Below are 23,282 nucleotides of genomic sequence, written 5' to 3'. Positions count from 1 at the left end.
ACTGAGTGAGGTCGAGGGCCTGATTGTGAGTGATATTGATGGGATCGGGCTGCATGCCGCAGCAAGTTTTATTAATTCATGATAGGATCGGGTTGCACATCGCAACAAGTATTATTGATTCATGAAGGGATCGGGTTGCGCACCGCAACAGGTTCTATTAGCGTTTGGACAGGATCCGCCCCTCCGGAGTCTGACATACCAGCAGTGACCGCATGTACCGTACAAATACTGAGTGACTGTGTGTGATGACTGAGAGTTATGACAGTCAGATTGAGTACTCTAAGAGTGTGAGTACGTGAGGTTTTTATTGTGATACATTACATGTGACATGCATATTTGGCATGTAGATATTGAGATGTAACATTCCTCATATCGGTCATACTTGGCATATTTTATCTGTGTTGATCTTAAACTGTTAAAATTAGAAGCATGTATATATTTTTGTATTGTGTACAAACTGATTATGAGTTTTCTCTTAGATATTATTGTCATTTTTCTGTCAAATCTATATTGTTAAAATCTGGATTTGGACTGTACCTATCTGAGCTCGTCACTACTTTCAGCCCAAGGTTATTATGTTACTTATTGAGTATATTAAGTCGATTTTACTCATACTACACTCTGCACTTCGCGTGCAGATCCAGGTACTACTGGACACGGCGGTTGCTAGATGTGGAGCTTCATCTGCTTGGAGACTATTGAGGTAGCTGCCTTGGCGTCCGCAGACCTCGACTCTCCTTCTTTTCAGTTTATTTGCATTGTTCTATCCTTCCAGATAGTTGTTGTTAGACTATATCGTCATTTAGATACTCATGTATTCAGTGACCCTCAGATTCTGATGGATTTTGTATCGAGTCGTGGTATTTTCTTATCGGTTATTTACGAGATTTTTCATTGTTAAGCTTATTTCATTATGTTTTTTTTTTTCAATTTAAAAATGTGTGGTTATTGTGGTTGTCGGCTTGCCTAGTACTGCGATATGCGCCATCACGAGATGTTGAGTTTTGGGTCGTGACAAAAAATCCATTGATCCAGAGTGATATCCATCATGGCAAAGCAAATCGATGGGTTCATGGCTCACTTTGGCCCATTATGCCATTAACTGAGCGTAAGACGGGGAGTTTAAGTCCCAATACACCACGAGAGTAAGACATCGGGTTTGAGTCCTGGTGCACCATAATGATAAGAGTTGGGTTCAAATCCCAACGCATTATAGCCTTACATGCTTTTATATGGGTAAGGCATTGTATTTGAGTCCCAATGCACCATATTGATGATATAGTGATGACTAAAGAAAAATAATCTATTTTTTACGAAAAAAACATGAAACTTGTCCCACTTGATTTGCTCCATTCTTGAAGTGAATGTGATAGCGGTGCATAATAAGTCTAAATGAAGATAAATGGTTGACCAATGAACGTGGACGTGCCAAAGATCAAAATAATAATAATCATAATTACGGTAATTGTAAAAAGAAGAACAATAATTGGGTGTTCTCAAAATAATCCTTTCAAAGGTAAAGGAATGTGTATCAGTGTTGTCTATAAATACGAGGCATGTTCAGATGATTATGGTCCATTCCTTGAAAATGTGACTTGTGATAAGCATTGTAAATGTAGACTCATTCCTGAAATTATATATATATATATATATATATATATATATATATATATATATATATATATATATATATATATATATATATATAAAGATTATGCATAATAATGTGCTTATGTATGATTGGATAAATACCACAAATCACCTCTAAGGGAGGTTTGAGAGGAATAAAGATAATGAATATTACAATGTGGTTACATGAATATGTCATTGGTCGTGTACATATGGTACGCCAAAAAATATTTTGTCATGCCTTATAAAAGACTACTAAAGGCAAATTATAGTAAGAAATAATTTTGATTATGATGATTTTGACCATGACAATTATTATGATATAATTTTCTCCTTGAATGAGACATTCACCATATGTATGGTGTGACAGAAGATCTTATAGTAGAAGATCAATTAAGAGCTCCGGAAGAACTAATTTGTTACTACCCGGATTAATAAAATTGTTCATGATATTGATATTGTAGTAAGTCTCAAAAGAAACTTTTTGAGTTTCAAATATATTAGCCAAAGTAGTTGGCATATTGAGACTATAAATGAAAGGAAGATTGAATATCTTCATATTACTATAATCATATTGGGTAAATATAAAAGGTTACCTTCTATTTGTACTACACAAGTATAAGCATGATGATGGAATCACATGTCACAAGTAAACTAGAAGTTGACTAGAACAAATATAAGTTACCATGACCGGTTGGCCATCCCGGTTCAATTATGATGCGAAAATTAAATGAGAATTCACATTGGCATATATTGAAGAAATAAAAGATTCTTCAAGAATTCTCATATGATATACATTGGCTTATGGACTCCGCGAGGAAAAAGGGGGCGCGACAATGGTCACATGTGCGTTTGTTATCAACTTGCAGTTTGGATTTTGCAAGGTTTCTTGCTCAAATTATTAGAGCACGATTCAAAAATATAAATTATGATGATTTATGTTAATAATGTTGATTTAAATCCAAGTTGGTTTAGCAAAAATAACATGCCTCATATTATAGCTAAACCATTGGTTATGAGAACAAAACACCTCAAAAGAAATTTGGAATGAGATGTATTATATAATATACCGCAACACTTGTATGCATCTAGCGAACAAGTTATGATAAATTCTCCCTATCAGAATTGGTTCAGGGTCAGGAACCAAATAATTTCCATCTAGAAATATGAATGTGCTATATAATTTAATTGTTCTATCACAATGCACAAAGATGGGTCCCCAAAGAAGGTTGAGATATGTGTTGATGATCCCAACATAAGGGGGAGAAAATGAGCAGCTGAAAAATTAATATATGAAATGAATTATTATGAGTACACCTAGATCCTCGTATAAGAAAATATGAACTTGAAATTCAAGTGATAATTCATTTGCAAAATATTGCCAGGCAAATTTGCTGACCCAAAGCTAAATATCATATTTCGCAGCTAATGCTCCAAATAGAATAGAGTCCATGATGGACAGCGTCTATGGCACACATGAAGCGTAATAGACTGATCGGTTCCAAAGATAAAACTCCTTGAATAAGGAGAGGAGCAAATGATCTAGATGGTCATAATAAGGAGGCAAGTGCTCTAGAAGAGCACCACGACATAACACTTCATAAGACCTCATGGGAGAGGCTCAGGTACCTGAAAATAATGCGATAAAGAGATCTCAATAAGTTATGTCTTTATTAGGTAACGATGGAATCGATATAAAGTGATCGTAGACGATATTGTTGATATAATGTAGCGCTCAATATTATTAATATTGACAAGCATCTGGAGCTCAAATATGTCATGGAATGTGGACAGATAGATGATTGGCCAAATGAAAAATACGCAAGAAAGATTGATTTCACGTTTCTGAAAAACGTGAAATTGGACGGATAGTCCCAACACCTGAAAGTATAAAGCCAGTAGAGGTATAAATGTATTCTTGTACGAAAAATTAAATAAAAAATCTAGGCGATATACATAAAGACGACTTGTGGCACAAGAAGATTTTTAAATATTCTAGCATTGATTATATGGAGACATGTTCTCCTGTGGTGGATACAATCATTTCAGATTTTGGTCTGACACTACATTTGATATGTGTATAATGAAAATCCTTGAAAGATTTAAATTATCTTGAAGCATATTAAGGTTCCCAGAAAAATTATTAAATAAAGATTCAACAAATCCTTATGTGAATTAGAGCAATCATGGAATACATGATTTGTTTTTGTGTCTAGTGCACTTGGTGCATTAATATATCTTGCTAGAACCATGAATATAATAATATGCTAGCGAGATATAGTTTTATTCCTATGTAGAGATATTGGAATATGTTTAGTATTATATTGCAAAAAGAATCCTTGATATAGATTTGTTTATCCTAACAAATATTGCCAAGGTTTTGTTGATTAAACAAATGCAGGGCTGAAGTTCATTCTTTAAGCAATCTATTTGCATGCGAGGGTATTATCATATTATGATATTCTACAAAGGCTGTCAATTATTGATTCAAGTCATGTCAAGATATTAACAACTTATAAAATAAGTGACTCAACACACAACAGATGTGTGACTTTTCTTTGAAAAAGAAGACTTCAATAATATTGAAGACAATGTTACTTGCTTATCTCAGTTGGAAGAAGGATATATTGAGGGCGACAAAATAAAGCACATTTAACCAAAATTCTTTTCAGACATGATCTTCGACAGATTAGTGATATAGATGTTCAACAAATTTATTTGATTGATAATTTGGTGGATCTATTTCAACAAATCATTACCAACCTCAACATTTGAGAAGCTGGTATACGAGATTGAAATGCGTTATTTTCGAAAAGAAAAGTGATGTTTTCACTAGGGGGAGTAAGATATGCGCTGCACTCTTTTTTCTTTAGCTGAGGTTTTATCCTACTGGATTTTCCTAGCAAGATTTTTAACGAGGCATCAAACAATGTGTATTACATGATATATGTACTCTTTTTCTTTCACTGAATTTTTTTCTCACAGGGTTTTTTCTTAGTAAGGTTTTAATTAGATACATTATCTATGGACATCCAAGGGGGAGTGTTATAAATAATTATCTAATGGTGGATGTCCATAACTCATAAAGAAGTAATACCCATTACTCTTCTCCATTATCTCCATAACTTCCACTACTCCAATACTTATGGAGTTATAGTTTTAACTCTCATACCTCCATAACCTCCCCATGATCTCAAATGTTTAATGTCATATTTATGACATTCTTTGTATACCTCTATGTAATACTATAAATAGAAGATGAGAAGTTATATTGTACACAGTTGAAAACACTTGAAAAACACTTGATGAAATAAGAAAATTATTTCCTTTCCTCTCTACATTTCTTGTCTATTTTCTTGTTTTATATTATTACTTTGATATTAGTTTCTTAACAATATCAACTTTATTAATATTTAATATTTAAAATTTAATACGAAATAGAAAAGCAAAGGGGCTCGTATTTGTCCATTCCCTTTATACAAAAGCATTCATTTTCAAAAGAAAAGAATAATTAAAATTTACTCAAAAAAATAATTAAATTAAAAATTCCAATTGCGAAAGAAAAACCCTGGGCCTCTTCGTCAACAAAATCACATCCCCCTACCGCGTCTTCTCCATCTCTGCAAAAGTTGGCACTTGATATCTTAATTGACCTCCTGAATCCAATTTAAGCTTACCCTTTTCTTTATTTTTCTTGAAAATGGGTGAAAAAGAGGATCTTGGATGCAGTCAATCAGTTCTCTGAGCTCATTCACTCATCTACTGGTAAACAATTTAGCTATCTCCTATTTCTTTTTAGTGATATCTCTTATTTCACACTAATGTTGTTGCCATTTATTGGAAAATCTTTCAGCAGTTTTTGAGTCGTTAGTTCCTTCACTACATATTTGTTTGTTGGACTTGGTTGTTACTTGATATTGTACGAATTGTTTGACTTGATTTTGATTGTGGAGTCAAGATTGTAGTGTGAAAAAAAAGGGTGTCTTTCTTTAGGGAATGACTGGTGGTTTAATCTGAATAGTATATGGTCTAGTTGAATTATGCAACACTTGAATGGAAATGTCTTACGCCATTCCATGTTAAAGATTCATTCGAAGCAAGATATGGGAAATGTTCGCGTTCTTGAGGAGTGTTTAGGGTATATTTTAAGCATTTGATGTGAAAAACTTCAAGCAACTGGCAATTGTAACTCTTTTATAAGGCATTCAAAAGAAAACACATGCTCGTTTTTTCACCCCTATATTTGAGTTGTTAGCATTTTGAAAGACAAATTTTTGCTTGGGTATCTTGCTTCCGCCAGATGGTTAGTTCCAGAGGTGAAGCCAAGATTTGAAGTTTATGGGTTCTAAATTTGCCACGGAACCCACATCTTGTCTTGGTTACTGTGTTCGCTTTAAATATTTATACATATTTAATGAATTTCTTAATACAAAATATAGTGTTTAAGCAAATGTGACTGGGTTGGTTCCAAACCCGTACCTAATAGGCTAGCTCCGCTTCTGGTTAGTTCGTACCCATTATCTTAACTGGTGTAAATTCATTTATGAGAAAGAGCAATGTTTAACTCATCTGACTAACTCTATGTCCCATAAGATTAACAACTATTTGACTACTACAAATATTTAAGGGGAAGCTTGGCATTTGGTTGGAAGGGGGAAAATTGAGTTGTCTTTCCGCTTGAAAATTAAATGATATATGTATTACCGGGATTGAGGAGGACGGTGTATTTACATGTGAAAAACTGGGTATATTCAAGATTTCATCCTATTTTGAGGGACAGATTTTAGTCTATTCTTTGTTTCCTTTTTCTCTTAATAAATCGTTTACTGCTTGAAGATTATCGATCATCTACTAGAGTAACTTCCTTCTCATGTTTGTATGATAAGATGCAGCATATCTTTTTTTCCTCTACGCTGACAGCTGCATATAACTCTTCAGGTAGAATTTGAGTCACAGGTCCAGGAAATTTCTTAACTTGAATGAAAGTTATTGGGCACAGGAGATGCAGTCTCTACTCTTCATCTAGGCTATTCTCATCTTCAGTTCAATGGATTTCTCCTTTGCATTACCAGAGCAGGAGTTCCCCAAGGCAAGATGCTGCTGTCGAAATAGATGGCACTACTGTAGAAGAAGTTCCAAGAAAACGCAAGTATATATCTCATGAATCTGCAGTCAGCTTGATAAAACAAGAGAAAGATGCAAAACGTGCCCTGGAAATTTTTAACAAGGTTTCTGATCAGAAGGGTTTCAATCACAATAACTCCACCTATGCTGTTCTTCTCCATAAACTTGCTCTTTGCAAGAAATTCGAAACAGTTGATGCTGTTATTCATCAGATGAAATATGAAACTTGCAAGTTCCATGAAGGTATATTCATTAACCTCATGAAACATTACTCCAAATCCTCTCTCCATGAAAAGGTTCTGGAGATGTTTAATGCAATCTTGCCTATCGTTCGGGAAAAGCCGTCTCTCAATGCCATTAGCACATGTCTGAATCTCCTGATTGAAGCAAAACAGATTGATCTGGCCAGGGAGTTTCTCTTAAATGTGCAGAAGCATCTAGATTTGAAGCCCAATACATGCATTTTCAATATCTTGGTCAAGTATCATTGCAGAAAAGGGGATGTTGAAGCTGCATTTGTAGTAGTAGAAGAGATGAGAAAGTCCAGAGTTTCTTATCCTAACTTAATTACTTATAGCACCCTTATGGATGGCCTATGCCGATGTGGAAGGCTTCAAGAAGCAATCGACTTGTTTGAGAAAATGCTTGCTGAAGATCAAATTCCGCCAGATGCATTGACTTATAATATCTTAATAAATGCATTTTCTCGTGCAGGAAAGGTGGATAGAGCTATGAAAATAATAGATTTTATGAAGAAAAATGGATGCCAACCAAATATAGTTAATTACACAGCTTTGATGAATGGATTTTGTAAGGAGGGGAAAGAGGAAGATGCCAAAGAGGTATTTCATGAGATGAAGAGAGTAGGCCTAACGCTTGATATCGTTGGCTATACAACATTGATAAATTCTTTCTGTAGGGCTGGTAAAGTTGATGAAGGCATTGAGTTACTCGAAGAAATGAAGGACAAAGGATGCAAAGCTGATGACGTGACAATAAAAGTTATACTTGGAGGATTGTGCAGAGCCTCTAGATCAAGTGAAGCTTTCGATATGCTTGAAAGGTTACCTTATGATGGTATCCGTCTAAGTAAGGAAAGTTATAGGATCGTGTTAAATTTCTTGTGTAAAGAAGGCGAGCTAGAAAAGGCAATGGAGTTGTTGGGTCTGATGTTGGCTAGAGGATTCGTGCCTCATTTTGCTACGTCAAATGAATTGATTGTTCAGCAATGTGAAGTTGGAAAGGCAGCCGATGCAGCTATGGCATTGTTTGGGCTGTTAGAAATGGGGTTTAAGCCAGAACCTCAGACGTGGAGTTTATTGATTGATGTGATTTGCAGGGAGAGAAAGTTGTTGCCTGCATTTCAATTACTTGATGAGTTGGTTCTGCAATAGTTACATACATGTATTGTGATTGTAGCCTTTTTCTTTCTTGCTCGGTGGCTTTCAGAAATAAGTTAGTGGAACCATCATTAGCTTAGAGTAGACATCAACATATATTTGTTAGAAGTTTAATCTGTATCTCTTTATAAGACACAAAGGAATGGAAACTTGCGAGGATAGCAGATTCGCTTGCCCTGCTACCATATGCAGTTTAGCACCCCGCCCCAATGTTTGCCCCTTGGAATGAATTGCTACCTATAAAACTCAGAAATTTGCCACTGTCTTTGTGATGCTGCAAATCAGCCTATCGATACGTGATTTTTTTGTCCAAAAAAGGCAACAGATTGCATTTGAATACGTTTTGTAAGTTGTAAAAGAATATTTAGTTCAATGACTGAACTAATGGTCAATGCAGTAATCCACACGGTATGGGGACAGGAAGAACTGTCATTGTGCTCCATTGGAGGTCCAACATGTTTGGAAAGATTTGCAACTGTTGAAATTTTACTATTGCTTACCCTGAAAAAGCAAACGTTTTGCCCAGACTGAACAAATTTGAGATAGTAATTAAATATATGTCTCTATATATCGTCCTCCGCATGTGTGGCCACAAACTCTAAGGAGAAAGCACATAAAAAGGGCATGCACTTCCCACAATCCACTCTAAACCATGAATTGAGACAATCCATTGATACTCTAGTAAGAAAATCTACCAAAATAAGAGGTCACCAATTCTTTAGTCGATACAAGAAGATTTCATATAGACAGCCCTCTGAATGAGGTTGGTCACTTGGCACTTAGCAGTGATGTCGGCTTCTCTATACATGCACAAAAGATAGTACACTAGCCTAATTGATGTAAACTACAGATCCAACTGTGCATCCCAGCTCCTGTAATAATGTGAAGGTGCCAGTAGGATCACACGATATACTACAACGGGAAGGTGCATATCTTGGCTTTACCATATTGAATGCTTCATGCCAAGACCGTTACACGTTAAAATAAGACCCTTGTAGCGATTGAGGTATTCCTGCAATCAAGATGGACAAATGCCAGAGCAATATTAATAATCAAGACATGGTTAAGTACTTAAACTACCCAGGAGGACACTCACAACAATGTTGTAATCATAGGCTCGTAGCATCCCTTTCTTGTCGTATTCTTGTCGTTTCACAGGATCAATCAGAACTGTTTTGAGACAATTGGAAAGTTAAAATATAGGGAAACATGACAAATGCTAAGATTAATCAGAAATAGACACGGTCAAAGGTGAAAGTAAGAGCAGGTTAAAATATCTTAAGACAGAAATGTAGGTGACCTGGTCATTACAGTTTGTATAATCACGTTCTCCAATTAAGATAGTTCAATACTACTGTCAACCATATTGCACAATGCTCGCATGAAACTATGTATCATAAAGTCAGTCAATGGCATTACACAGTATAAAATGCTTACCTATTAAACAATTTGGGGAACTTTAAATGTCATTAGTGTCTCAATCATAAAGCATGGGTTCCTACTGTCAAACGCCCTACCCCTTAAGGATTTCTGTGGAAAGTCATTGACATCAGGACGAAAACACTCACAAAAGTTAGAACATCTGTAATTACACCTATATAATTTCGAGTTAGGTTCAGAATATTATAACTTTAAAGCTTCTGGACTAGTATAAGGGTCTCTGATCATAGTCGATAATTGCAGAATATTGAAACTGCAGAAGCTGTCAATATTTCTTCCAATCGTTTAATGTAATTTTACTTCTGTGCGACATTTTACTAGCTTTACAAATTCCTCAGAGCAAAACGAATCAAAGTTCCAACTGTAGACTCATTGCATCCTATTATGTTAGGTATTATATAGATTTTCACATTTTCTAAGCCTTCAGAATCTCCTATACAGGAAACCTGTGACACAGCCTCAAGTTTAGAATTGCCCTTTCTCCCACACACTTAAGTTCAGAATTGCCCCTTCTCCCATTCACTCAAAAATTGTAACAGATAGTATTACCACCGGTTCGAGCCCTGCGCTGAGGAGACTGACTAAAACTTGTGTACACCGGCTAAAGCAATAACAAACAATTATATGGGGTACAAAATCTGTACCCCATGGGCAAGTCTCTTCAGTCTCCCATTAGATAGCTAATGTTTTAAAGTTCATAAATACACCGGCTAAAACCATAAGATCAATGACTGGAGTATCAACTTTTTGAACTTACTAAAACACTCCACCTACGTTAAAAGCATAGCCAAGGCCAGCCAACCCCAACCCCAACCCCACCCCACCCCACCCCGGAAAAAGGGGGAGATTACTGTAGATTGACGCCTAGTCGCCTACCCTAAAAATATTCAATCCTCGGAATACTGATTAATAGAATTGGAACGGATTCGAAGAATCAACGCAAACTAGTTTGAAACTGAGTGCAGTTAATGTAGTAAAATCTCAAAACAAGACCAATGGGACACTAAGACTTGACGAGCTAGTTATGGTATAAAATGACTATTCTTATATTATTGGCACTCTCAAACAATTCTAGAACCTTCAGAATTTCTTCATGAGATAGCTCAAATTTTCTTTGTTCACTATTCTAAACTTTCAAGATTAGTTGGAAAATGCACACTTGAGAGTGTAGAAAACAAATGTTGGTCATCGGATGACAGAACCATTCAAGAATCCAGGAGTTCAACTTTAGAACAAAATTTTGTCTTTCCAGAAAATAGTCATCTACCTGAGACAAACAAATTCATCTCGGAGACTGAAGAGACTTGCCTATGATTTTTTATTATTCTACACAACTGATCTTCAAATATTTTAAACCTGTAACTTGGCTGGAAAATATGATATTTGGCATATATGCAGTTACGGGTGTTAGTTTCATTCGAGAGAAAAAAACTCTTTTGCATCATAATTCAATACAGCCATGTATGGCATGATTACATCAGCCTAGCTATTCAACTAAAGGAAAAACTGAGATGAGCTCATATGCACACCTACCACTTGAAGCTAACATGTACAATGATATTCCCAGCACCCAGAATGTTGACTTTTGTCTAAATAAGGAATAGTCAAAAAGCACCAGGTTGAGTGCAGGTTACAAAGATATTGATAGTTAAGCAAGTATTTGCAATGACACAACACTTTGCTAACTTTTCACTCCCATAATATCATACACAGCTAACTACTTTCAATGAGTCATGCTTCACTCGACTTTGAGCAAGAGGATACATGTACCCGAAACCGACATAGGTGGGTGCCTATTTTGTCCCTACACCACAAGCATTGGGCTTTCCTTATGGGCAATAATAAGTAGGAGCAATTGGGTTTACAAGATTTCCACTATAATGCGACCTTAGTGTGTTAAGGATGCTTCTTACAAGTTGGGTCTCGGCCACTTGCACATCACAATTGCTGAGAAGTTAATTCTAAATTGACCTATTTTCTCATAAATCAAACTCCTAGAATGACCCGTACCTCCTAGAAATACACTCTATTAGCAGGGAAAATTCTCTACCCTACTCTTTATTACAGACATCCTTATCTCTAGGAATCGTGAACCTGAATCTTCGTCTGCAGTCTTAGCCAAAATACATGCTATATGGAGGCAACTAAGTCGCACAAGTGGGATATTGGTTCTCCACACCATTCCCCAAGGAGTGACCAGCCATAACTTTCAAATGTTGCCTGAATCTAGATATGAAATAAGTATTTGATTCTCAAGCTACTCATTCAAACACATTGCTTCCAGTAACATGTCATTAAATAAACAAACTCAAGGAAAACACAGATATGAGCTAGATATTGACTGATAGTAGGCTGAAAACTCCATGTTAGATCAACTTCGATATGTGAAAGGCTTAAAAGTAGCCTGGTAAACACCCAAAAAAAAATGAGTAAAGCTTAAATGTGGAAAAAGAACTAACCTTGGTATGCCTCATTTATTTCCTGAAACTTTGAAGTAGCACTATCCTGATCTTTTTGCTTATCCGGATGCCATTTCTGTCCCCATAATGAAATTTATAATAAATGCTAAAACTAAGAAAACGAGATAGGCACACCACATATTCAGATACAAGGAAATGCTCAAATGTTTAACACTCACAAAGTGGAAATATCATAAAAAACAGGTATAAAAGAATTGATTTTAAGATGGAGAGAGTGAAAACTAACCAAAGCAAGACGGATATAATTGGACCGAATGACCTCCTCTGTGGCATCATAATCCACTTCCAGTATCCTATAGTAATCCTACAGAAACATTCAAGAGATGCAAAACTCACAAGTTAAAACTGCAACTTGACACAATTCCAGAAAATAAAACCAATATCCACTTCCACTATCTCATAATAATCGTACATGCACATTCAAGAAATGAAAAATCCACCAATCAAAATTACAAACTTGACACAAATTTCACCAAAATAAAACCAAAATTCACAACCAGAATTCCATAATAATCCTACACGCATTCAAGAAATGCAAACCACACCAAAAAAATTACAAACTTGACACAAATTTCACCAAAATAAGAAACAAATTCCGCAGATAAACCTTAGACAAGAAGCAGAGACATCAAAGAATGAAAACACGTGAGATTATGTGAATACCTTAGGCTTAGATAAAACTGACAAGAAATCAAATTTAAGATAAGAATCCTCCTCTTCTTGCTGCTGCTGATGCTGTTCTTCCTCATATTCATGTCGGAAGTCATTGCCCCACTCGTCCCACATCATCTTTTCTTCTCAAAAAGCGTTTCAGCTCAAGAAAAATAGGCAACCTATAAAGGATTTATCTGTGAGCCGCCAGCCAAGAAAACCGACGGGAAATATTTTAGCTGAAAAAGCCCAGAAATATAATAAAAATCTGATCTTTTCTTTTATTTTTTATTTTTTCAGTTCACAGAAAATAAAATGAAGCTCTAGATACCCGCTAAGATGATGAAATTGTGAGATGATTTATCTAATCCGAAGGGCCAAGAGACAATCCCCACAAAAAGAGGCAGATTTTTTTTAAAACAAAATTGATTTTGAAGAAAATAAGGATAATTGGACGAGTAATTAGGGATTAGGTTGATACCTATTTGTGTTTTTACTTTTTAAGTATTTTGAAAGGGTAGATTTTTTTTTATTTTTTTTTTATTTTTGCTTTTTCCGAGAGTTTGATGTGTTAACACGAATGTACTTTTTGGTCAGGACATTTGGCTTCTTGGTTTGTGTTATTTGTATTTTATTTTTTTCTTTCTATACGATATTTTAAATTTATTTATCAAAATTATTCTAATTTTATATATTTTTCTATGATTTTTGCGGTGATACTCATAATCTTCTTTTATCTTTTTGTCCTCTTAAGTCGAGAGTCTTTCGGAAATAGCTGGGATTTCACTGAGTTGTTGTTGTTATTGTATATTACCACTTTTAAACAAGTATTACTTACAAATTATATGCAATTCATTATTAGTGCCTTAAAATAGGAAGTTTAGTTACATTTTTTTCCTATTTTTTTCCTATCTTATCTTTTAATAAGACTTTTTTCAGTTGTGTAACCTATTTTAAGCCAAAACAAATGGAATTTCATTACCAAAAAAAAAAAAAAGATCTTTTACAAGATGGAATTTTATATGCCAGTTTCTCAACAAGAAAGATTTTGTTGAACTTGGATTCAAGCCCTTGTTGTATGTGTTTCATATTATCTCCAAATCTTTGATCCATTTATATTTCTTTTCATAAGGGTTTCTCCAGAATTGTGTGTGAATTCTTGATGCTATTAGTGCAGTAATTGATCTTACTCCCAAGAGGATATGATTGCTTTTTTTTAGTGTCAGCTCCCTAACAACTAGTATATGTTATCTGTAAAATAAGTTCTAGTTAGTATCTTGGTGCTTTGTTCTCCTGGTTAATCAAAATTTATAAATTAAATTAAAGTGGCACAGTTGCAGCATATTTTACTGGGTAATATCAATCATTAAAACTAGAAAAATTATCAGGCCTAGAGTCTGTTATGTAACAGAAGGGCGCTCCGCTAGTTGAAAACTTTAAATAGTTTTTATGTAATATACAACTTATTTACAATTTATCTACAACTTTCAATTATCATTTCTATCCAGTTAAATATAATTACAACATCATACAACTTAAATATAATTTTCATACAAATTTTATACAATATATTTTTTGTATGTATTTTGTAAATACTTTGTATATATTTTGTAAGTGGTGTGTTCTTCTTCCTTTATGACATTCCAATCAAAATTTCATCTCTTAAAACAATGTTGATACATATCTATAACTTTATGTAAAAAGATAGTATTTATAACTTAAATAAAAATTTCATACAATGATTTATACATTAAATAATTATTTTTCAACTTTCACACAACATTCAAATAAAAAACAATTACAACATAATACAACTTAAATATAATTTACATACAACTTTAATACAATTTCGTAAGTATGTTGTATGTCTCGGTTCTTCTTCTTCTTCTTCTTCTTCTTCTTCTTCTTCTTCGAGTTTCAATCTGAAATTCAGCCAAACTCAAGTCTAATCTTCACCAAACACCCTCAAAATTGAGATATAAACTCCAAAGAATATTTTCAAATGCTCGTAACAACACTCAATCTAAACAAATAATAATTTTTGAAAATCCAAATTCGAATTCAAACCTTTAAAACTTTTTAATGGCTGTCAATGGTGGAGAATCAAATACTTTCATGACATATTGATTGACAGTTTCAATTCGAACACTAATTGTGCAACGTGAAAGGAAAGGGCTAAGTTAAAACTTTATATTAAAACAATTAAAATTCACTGATTAAAAGAGAGGATAAAAAGCAGAGAAAATGAAGGAAGAAAAATTGGGGAAACAACATAGAAGGGGAGAAAGAGAGAGAGAAGACGGAGAGAGAGAAATGGGGATATAACTGATTCCCAATTCAATTTATAATATAACGAAATACTCATTAATACTAATTTGTATATAATTGATAAATTATATATGCTCATGTAATTAGGTTAAAACTTGATTAGAGAGGGTAAATAAATTTCATATGTAGTATAGGAAGATAAAAATCCTTGTTTGTCTCACTGGATTATCAAAGGTGACCAATTTTGGGCTTAGCTCTTATTCCTCTATTTTGATTAATTGATCCAAAAGCATGCATTTTAGAGAAATAATTGATTAGTAGTAGTAAGATGTTTAAATTAATCCTTACCCTGGGAGAGACTGTTTTCGATAGACCATCGGCTCCCTCCCTCCAAGAAATCCCCACTTTGCTCTTGGGGTGACTCGAACTCACAACCTCTTGGTTGGAAGTGGAGGGTGCTCACCACTAGAGCAACTCACTCTTGTCAAAGAAATATGTTTTCTCAATTGTGCAATATATAAACAATTATGTAATTATACGAGCACTTAATATTTTTCTTAATTATGAAACCATAGATCGGTGGATGTTGACTAATGGCGAGTACACGGATTATCCTGTAAATTTCGTGCAACAAAATGTTAGTACTAAGGAATCTTACCTGTTTTTCCTTTCGAAGATAGTTAATTATCATGATTCATTTAAGATGTGTATTTAAATCTAAGGAAGGGGTAGGTCATATTCAATTATTTCTTCTTCCTTTTTTCAGTATTCCTAGCATTTTAGAAAGAAAGAAAAAACGCTTTTAGGACGCATAAAAACAAATACAGTATCTAGGTTCACGTAAAGACATACAACAATCGCCAAACAAAGAAAAACGAAGAGTCTGCATTTTATACCAATTCTTTTTTTTTTTATAGTAACGGAATATTTATAATAATAACTAGAAGTAGTTTTACTTGTTACAAATCATAGAAAAGTTCCCACTCATTGGTGAAATATCACAAGCGATATTCTGGTTACCTAATGTTCTAAGCATATTACAAGCAGTAGTTGGTAGGGATTTTACAAGAAAGCATTCTCCATTTTGTTCCATTGTCAGTTGTTGCATCACAAAAAGAGGTGGACTTGCATGGAGCTTTAGATTTTCCGAACTAAACTGATTAAAGTGATTCTTGGTAGCGTCTTTAGCTAGGAGATGGGTCACGTTGTTGCCTTCACGAAAGTTATGCCGAAGTAATAGGTATTTCTGCTGGTGCATTAATGATCTGCATGCATGAACAATATTAGAGAAAATAATATGATCATGATATATTGCGGTGATGGCCTCTGTTGAATCTGTTTCCACCTCAAGGGGGAAGAGTTTGAATTTTGTGGCAATTTGGAGGCCCTCGTATATTGCATGCAGTTCAACATATAATGGTGATATAGCAACACCTTTTTTTTTGGAAGCCAATAATCCAATTACCCGCGTGATCCCTGAAGACTCCTCCTAATCCTGAATCTTTTGCATATTTATTGTGGGCTCCATCAGTGTTTAGTTTGTACCAATTTTTTTTGGGGAGCATGCCATGTTATGTGGATTGACATTTTGGTTTCAAGAGGTGCACCTTTGGAGTTTAGAAAAATGAATTCCAAAGCTTGACCTGAGATAGCTTTTAATAGGGGGAGGGAGTTTGTGTTGTTGAAATTGTTTTTGTTTCTGGTATTTCAAATACCCCATATGAGGAAAGGGAGTAGGTGAGCCCATTCAATTCTAGGAGATTGTAACATTAGATTTAATTCCTTTAAATTGAGAAGCCAATGGTTGCTAGTAAGGATGTTATGAGTGTTGATGCCTAATGTCCTTCATATTGCACCAATATTTGGGCATTTTAGAAAGATGTGGGGTAACGGTTTCTTCTTTTGTACGGCATATAGTGCATTGCGGATCAATATTTATGCCTATGCGGTTGAGATATTGTCGACAATGAAATCTACCACGAAGACATTGCCATAAAAAGAATTTTATTTTATTGGGGCAATGTAACTTCCATATCTAGGTGAAGTCGTGTTCCAATGGGGGTGCCATTGATCAATTGATAGCACGATTTAGTAGTAAAACATTCGTTGTTGTTAATTCTCCATAAGGGTTTATCAAAATTACCTTGTTTTAGCGATCGTTGGATGGTTTATGTTTACAATGGAAGTTGGTAAGTCGAAGGAGATGTTGGATAAGTTTCATTTACCATTATCTATAAGGTTCTTGACTTTTAGGTTATTTTCCTTTTTTTTTAAGGGGACCTTCTATACAATTTCTTAAAGAGATACAACAATCACTGAACAAAGAAAAACGAAGAGTCTTCATTTTATACCAATTCAAAATAGTTGGTTTGTTATAATTCACAAGAAGAATGAAAAAAAAAAGTTTGTAACTGAATTTTCTGTGTATTCAAAATAAGTATTGTATATGAATTTATACAAAAAGAATGAAGAAAGAATGTAATCCTATTTGTACATTTGTCTCCTATCTACCATCTAATGTGTAACTAACTTAGAAAAGAAATATTCTCTAAAATAAATCTATCTAAAATATTTATACGTAGGCAGGAAGCTTCCTGATGATGCAAATGGAGTGTTTTGACACCAATACCCTTTCTGCTAATAAAGAATGGCTAGGATTAGATCTATCATAAACTTAAATAAACGGTGGTGATTGAGGTAGTGTGTGCTATCTCTTTAAACCTTGTAAAATCCGAAATTTTGACTTTGTGTCTACTTTCTTCTTCGTTTGTTATTCTCCATCTGAAAATCGTTTCTTTCCTGAATCACCATCGAGCAACAACTCATCTGAAATCCTAATGCCAACATCCCCCCTCAAGTTGGAGGGTGGAGAAACTGCCCCTAACTTGCCCAAAATAAGCCGATGGTTAGGGCCAGAAAGGGGCTTTGTAAAGACGTAGGCGATCTGTGAAGCAGAGAGTACGAAAGATAAGGAAACGAGACCGGCAAGATATTATTATCGGACAAAATGATAGTCGAGATCCACGTGTTTGGTACGCTCGTGGAATACCGGATTGTGGGCGATATGAATCGTTGCTTGGCTATCTGAGTGAACTTGCATCGGTAAGGAGGAAGAAATAGACAGATCTTAAAGAAGCCTCATCAGCCATGTGATTTCTGCAACAATACGACGCATTGAACGATATTCCGCTTCTGCTGAGGATAAAGAAACCAAAGCTTGTTTCTTTGACTTCCAAGAGATTGGCCCCCCCCCCCCCCAAAGAGATGAAATACCCACTGATAAAGCGCCTAGAATCTGGGCACCGGCCCCAATCAGAGTCATAAAAAGCCAACAAATCAAAGGAAGAGGCAGATGACATTAATAATCCCATACTAGGATCTGTGAGGAGATAGCGTAGACAACGCACGACAACTTCAAAATGAGGTACTAGAGGAGATTGCATGCACTGGCTGATGTGTTGCACTGCAGAGGAGAGGTCAGGGCGAGTATGAGTGAGGTAATTCAACTTGCCGAGTAGCTTTCGGTAAATTATGGGGTCAGATAGCAAGTCCCCAACATCCATACGAAGCTGACAAGAAGAATCAATTGGAGAAAGAGCCGGTTTCAGATTCAGACAACTAAATTTAACCAGTAAATCCAAGGTGAACTTACGCTGACTGAGTATTATTCCCTGTGGTTCTATAATAATTTCCATGCCAAGAAAATAGTGTGCTTTTCCCAAATCCTTAATTTGAAACTCAGAATCAAGAAAATATTTGAGTGAAGTAATTTTTGAAGGATCATCTCCTGTTAACAATATATCGTCCACATAAACAACAACAATAGTAATTTTACACCCTCAATTCTTAAAGAATAGTGAATAGTCATTAAGATAGTATGAGTATCCCTTGAAGTTCAAGGCTGCAGTGTGTCGGGCATACCATTGCCTTGAGGCTTGCCGCAGTCCATAAAGTAATTTCTTGAGTCTACACACATAATGAGGTGAGGGAGAAAATATACCAGCTGGGAATTTCATGTAGACCTCCTCTTGTAAGTCACCATGCAGAAATGCATTGTTGACATCTACTTGGAAAATGCCCCAGTTCAATAGACACCTGATAGTAGTCATCTTTACTATTGGTGAATAAGTTTCAGTGAAGTCTACTCTTTCTCTTTCAATGTCCCCCCCCCCCCCACAACCAAACGTGCCTTGAGCCTTTTCAGTGATCCATCCTGCTTATACTTTACTTTATATACCCATTTGCAAGACAAAGCCCTCTTATCCTTTGGTAATTCTACCACTTCCCAAATGTGATTTGCTTCTAAAGTCTAAATTTCTTTAGACATAGCTTCCACCCATTCGGGATGTAAAGAGGCTTGGGAATATGAGGTAGGTTTAGAGATAAAGGAAACTGAATTTAGGAGGGACTAATTGGGGTGTGAAAGATCTAAAAATGATAAGGTAGAAGGTGTAACAGGGGAGGTAAAGCAACTAGAGGAAACATCAGTAAAAAAAACTGAGTGACAAATGTAATCATTTAGATAGTTAGGTAAGTGATGCTCCCTAAGGAATGTTCTAAGGGCAGGTGGAGCATGGGTGAATGACTGACTGGAAAAGTGAATGGATTGTCCTAATGAATGACTTGGGCTAGGAGAGGGAATGGCTTCAATTGGTGTATGGTTATAGTGGGAGCTAGGTGTATTGAGAGGAGAAGGTGAACTAGGAGAAAGTAGATGAGGAAAGTTCTCAGAAGCAGTTGAAAGAACCTTCTGAGAGCCTGAAGGTGACTGAACAACATAGTTAGGAAGCAGAGTTGAGGGAGATTGGTTAGTATTGGGTATTTATGAGTTGAGAGGAAAGAGATGGACATGATCTCTTGAAGAAAATGGAAAGGCATTCTCATAGAAACCACATTTCTGGAAACAAACACCTTCCCAGTATCTAAAGCAAGTAACTTGTATCCCTTTTTTCTAATAGAATACCCCAAAAAGACACATTTAACTAACCTAGGAACCAACTTTGTTCTATGTATAGTGTAGAAGCATAATAAAGGCATCCAAAAGATTTGAGATTAGTGTAGGAAGGTGGTGAACCAAAAAGAACTTCATAAGGGTACTTTCCTTGAAGAACTGTAGATGAAAATCTATTTATTAAATAAGTTGCAGTCAACAAACACTCCCCCCAAAATTGAATTGTTAAATTTGATTAATATAACAGTGCTCTACAGGTTTCTAGTATATGTTTGTGTTTCCTCTCAACATCATCATTTTGTTGAGGAGAGTAAACACACGTTGTTTAATGCAAGATACCTTGTGAAGCAAAAAAATGAGAATGTGAAGTATTGGATCCTAGTTCCCAGGCATTATTAGATCTAACCATTTTCACCTTAGTGTCAAATTGCCTTTCTATCATAGTGAAAAAGTTTTTGAGCATTGGAAAAGCATTGAATTTTGTACTGAGAAGGAAAGTCCAAGTAGCCCTACTATAGTCATCAACAACGGTAAGGAAATATTTGAATCCTTCATAAGTAGGTGTCCTATATGGACCCCAGATGTCAACATGTATGAGATCAAAAACATGCTTGGCAGTAACTGAACTAGAAGGAAAAGGCAATTTAGTTTATCTTGCTTTAACACAAACTTGCTTATAAGAAGGTAAACCAAAACAAGGAATGGAACTGATATTCTTCATGTTAGTAAATGGCAAATGTCCCAATATGTTATGCCAAAGGCTTACATTACTTGTAACTGAAGCTAAGGATAAAACAGAATTTGAAAACTAATGTCTACTGTGCTGATTACAAAGAGAATGGCAAATTGCCTTGATTTTATTAATGACTCATTTTCTAGGCTTGACTTGAAAATGTAGAGACCTTGTTTTACTTCACCAAGCACCACTGGCCTCTTTAGTGAAGGGACCTGCAATGTAGCACCAAGAGAAAAAAATATTAGAATGGTTTGGAACTGAGTGCACAACTTATGAACACATAACAAATTATAGTGAAAACTTGGAACAAACAGAACCTTTTGTAAGGTGAGTTCATGCAAAAGGGAAACATAATCATATTGATAAACCAAGACTCTAAGTGAATTAGGTAGAGTGACATATAGCCTGTTTGGCCAAGCTTCTCAGTAGGCCAAAAGTACTTTTTTTCAAAAAAGTATTTTTTTTCCTCAATTTGAGGTGTTTGGCCAAGCTTTTTTTTTTTGAAAAAAAAGTGCTTTTGGCTAGAAGCAGAAACAGTTTTGAATAAGCAGAAAAAAGTAGCTTATCTCCAGAAGCAGAAGCAGAAGCAGTTTTGACTTTTCTTCCTACCAAAAATACCCTTTGTAAAATATTATATATACCAAAATAATCTTACTTAGTTTAAACTATTAAGTAATATAAAATGACTTTTGGGATGAACTTTTATATTTATTGGATGATTTTTGATATATTTAAATTATCTTGAAAGAATAAAGTACTTTTTAATTTTATTTTTATATTTTACCTAAATAAAATAAAAACTTAATTATTATCTTTAATAATAAAAATTTGTAATTATTTATCTATTTATATAATATTAACTATTAAGCAAATCTCTTCATATCCTTATTTGTAATTTGATACATAAACATATTTTTTGAAAAGCTTGGCCAAACACAAATTATTGTTCAAAAGTGTTTTTCAAATTGATTAGCCAAACACAAACTGCTTTTCTCCAAAAGTACTTTTTTGAAAAGCATTTCTCAAAATAAGCTTATTTTTTCAGCTTGGCCAAACAAGCTAATAGACTAGTTTAGAGAAAGTTTTTATATTAAACAAAAGACTAGAATCAGAAGTCATATGTTCTGATGCTCCCGATTCTAATATCCAAGAAACAGCATTCAAAGATACACTTATATAAGTTCTGGAAGGAGTAGAAGGCCAAGGAGGAGAAAATATACCAGTACAGTGTACAGAAATAACATCCTCATTGATTTGATCTCCTTGGTTAGTAACCTTGACACTCTGAAGTAGTTGATAAAGGTTATGATATTAATCTTGTATCATTGGCTTATCCCCTGATTGGACTGACTGATCTCCATTGTCTTCTGCAGGCAGGAACATACTTCTTGGATCTAGTGAACTTGAAGTCAGCTGGAAACCTAATTAGGCTATAGCAATTTTCAATTATGTGATTCTGCTTCTTACAGTAACTGCGGAACTGTGTTTATTTCTTTCCTTCAGAATACCTCTTCTCTGTATTGAACTTACTCCCTCTATTGTGTTGTTTTGTAGACATGAAAGCCATCTCTCCGGTTGGTTGAGTGAGATGAACCCCTCTTTGCTTCTCATCCTTGATAAGGAGAGAGTAGGCATGATTGATATAAGGTAAAGGTGAGATCATACACAAGGTACTCCTAGGTCCATAATAGGCATCATTCAGTCCCATAAGGAACTGAATGAGCAGTCCCATAAGGAACTGAATGAGCCATGCATCTTGTTGTTACTTATATGTTTTGGACTTTCCTCTACGGAAACACTCACAGGTACAGTGTTGGCAAGTGTCAAGGCTGTCAAGTTCATCCCAAAGCCCTTTGAGCTTAGTGTAGTATCCAGCAATGTCCAAGTTACCATGCACTAACTCATTGATTTCCTTTTGCAGATGGTAAAGTTGTGGTCCATTGCTTTGTCCAAATCATTTCTCAAGCTCCAACCATATTTCCCTGGTTATTTTAGAGTAGAGAACACTCTCTGCTATCTCCTTAGTCAGAGTGTTTAACAGCCAAGATATAACTATATCATTGGTCCTTGTCCAAGACTTGAATGAATCACAAGAGATCTTGGGTTGAAGAAAAGTCCCATCGATAAAACCCACCTTGTTCTTGGCTGATAAGGCAATAAGAATACCCATGCGCCAACCTCCATAACCTTTACCATAAAAGGGTGTGTTGACCAAGAGCATCCCTGGAGATTAAGAGGGATGGGGGTAAAATGGATGAGAAGCATCAAGAAGAAGAGCTCCTGAACTTGTTTCAGCTTCAGTAGCTTTTGAAGCAACTGTAGGAGCAGAGGAATCGGATGGATCTACCATTGTAGCTATTGAAACTAATAAAAAAATGAGAGAAGAAAGGGATAAGAAGAGTAGAAAACAAGAGGAATTGATCGAGCCTAGTGCTCTGATACCCTGTTATAATTCATAAGAAGAATGAAGAAAAAGCTTGTAGCTGAATTTTCTGTGTATTCAAAATAAGTACTGTACATGAATTTATATTAAAAAAATGAAGAAAGAATGTAATCCTATTTGTACACTTGTCTCCTATCTACCAGCTAATGTGTAACTAACT

The 23,282-nt window shown here is 35.1% G+C and overlaps 2 protein-coding genes across 3 annotated transcripts; one reads left to right on the top strand and one right to left on the bottom strand.

Annotated features, from left to right (window-relative positions):
• The first annotated feature begins 5,186 nt into the window (after positions 1-5,186).
• Positions 5,187-8,338, top strand: LOC107776748 (uncharacterized). The gene is made up of 2 exons (XM_016596662.2): positions 5,187-5,394; positions 6,568-8,338. The coding sequence occupies exon 2, from the start codon at positions 6,609-6,611 to the stop codon at positions 8,145-8,147; it is 1,539 nt and encodes a 512-aa protein (XP_016452148.1). The 5' UTR covers positions 5,187-5,394; positions 6,568-6,608; the 3' UTR covers positions 8,148-8,338.
• A 461-nt stretch (positions 8,339-8,799) lies between these two features.
• On the bottom strand, positions 8,800-13,189 carry LOC107776746 (uncharacterized). Of its 2 annotated transcripts, none has more exons than XM_016596660.2 (6): positions 13,056-13,189; positions 12,737-12,921; positions 12,300-12,377; positions 12,053-12,128; positions 9,250-9,323; positions 8,800-9,165 (listed from the first exon to the last, which is right to left on the bottom strand). In XM_016596660.2, exons 2-6 carry the CDS (start codon positions 12,860-12,862, stop codon positions 9,094-9,096), a joined length of 426 nt encoding a protein of 141 aa, XP_016452146.1. In that variant the 5' UTR covers positions 12,863-12,921; positions 13,056-13,189; the 3' UTR covers positions 8,800-9,093. The 2 variants fall into 2 exon arrangements, with proteins under 2 accessions (XP_016452146.1, XP_016452147.1); XM_016596661.2 differs by having other exon boundaries at positions 12,737-12,906.
• Positions 13,190-23,282: the final 10,093 nt, after the last annotated feature.

The sequence above is a fragment of the Nicotiana tabacum genome, chromosome 12 (genome assembly GCF_000715075.1).
Source record: "Nicotiana tabacum cultivar K326 chromosome 12, ASM71507v2, whole genome shotgun sequence".
NCBI classification, from domain to species: Eukaryota; Viridiplantae; Streptophyta; class Magnoliopsida; order Solanales; family Solanaceae; genus Nicotiana; species Nicotiana tabacum.
The sequence above is the reverse complement of the archived record's forward strand: the minus strand, read 5'-3'. Positions and strand labels throughout refer to the sequence as shown.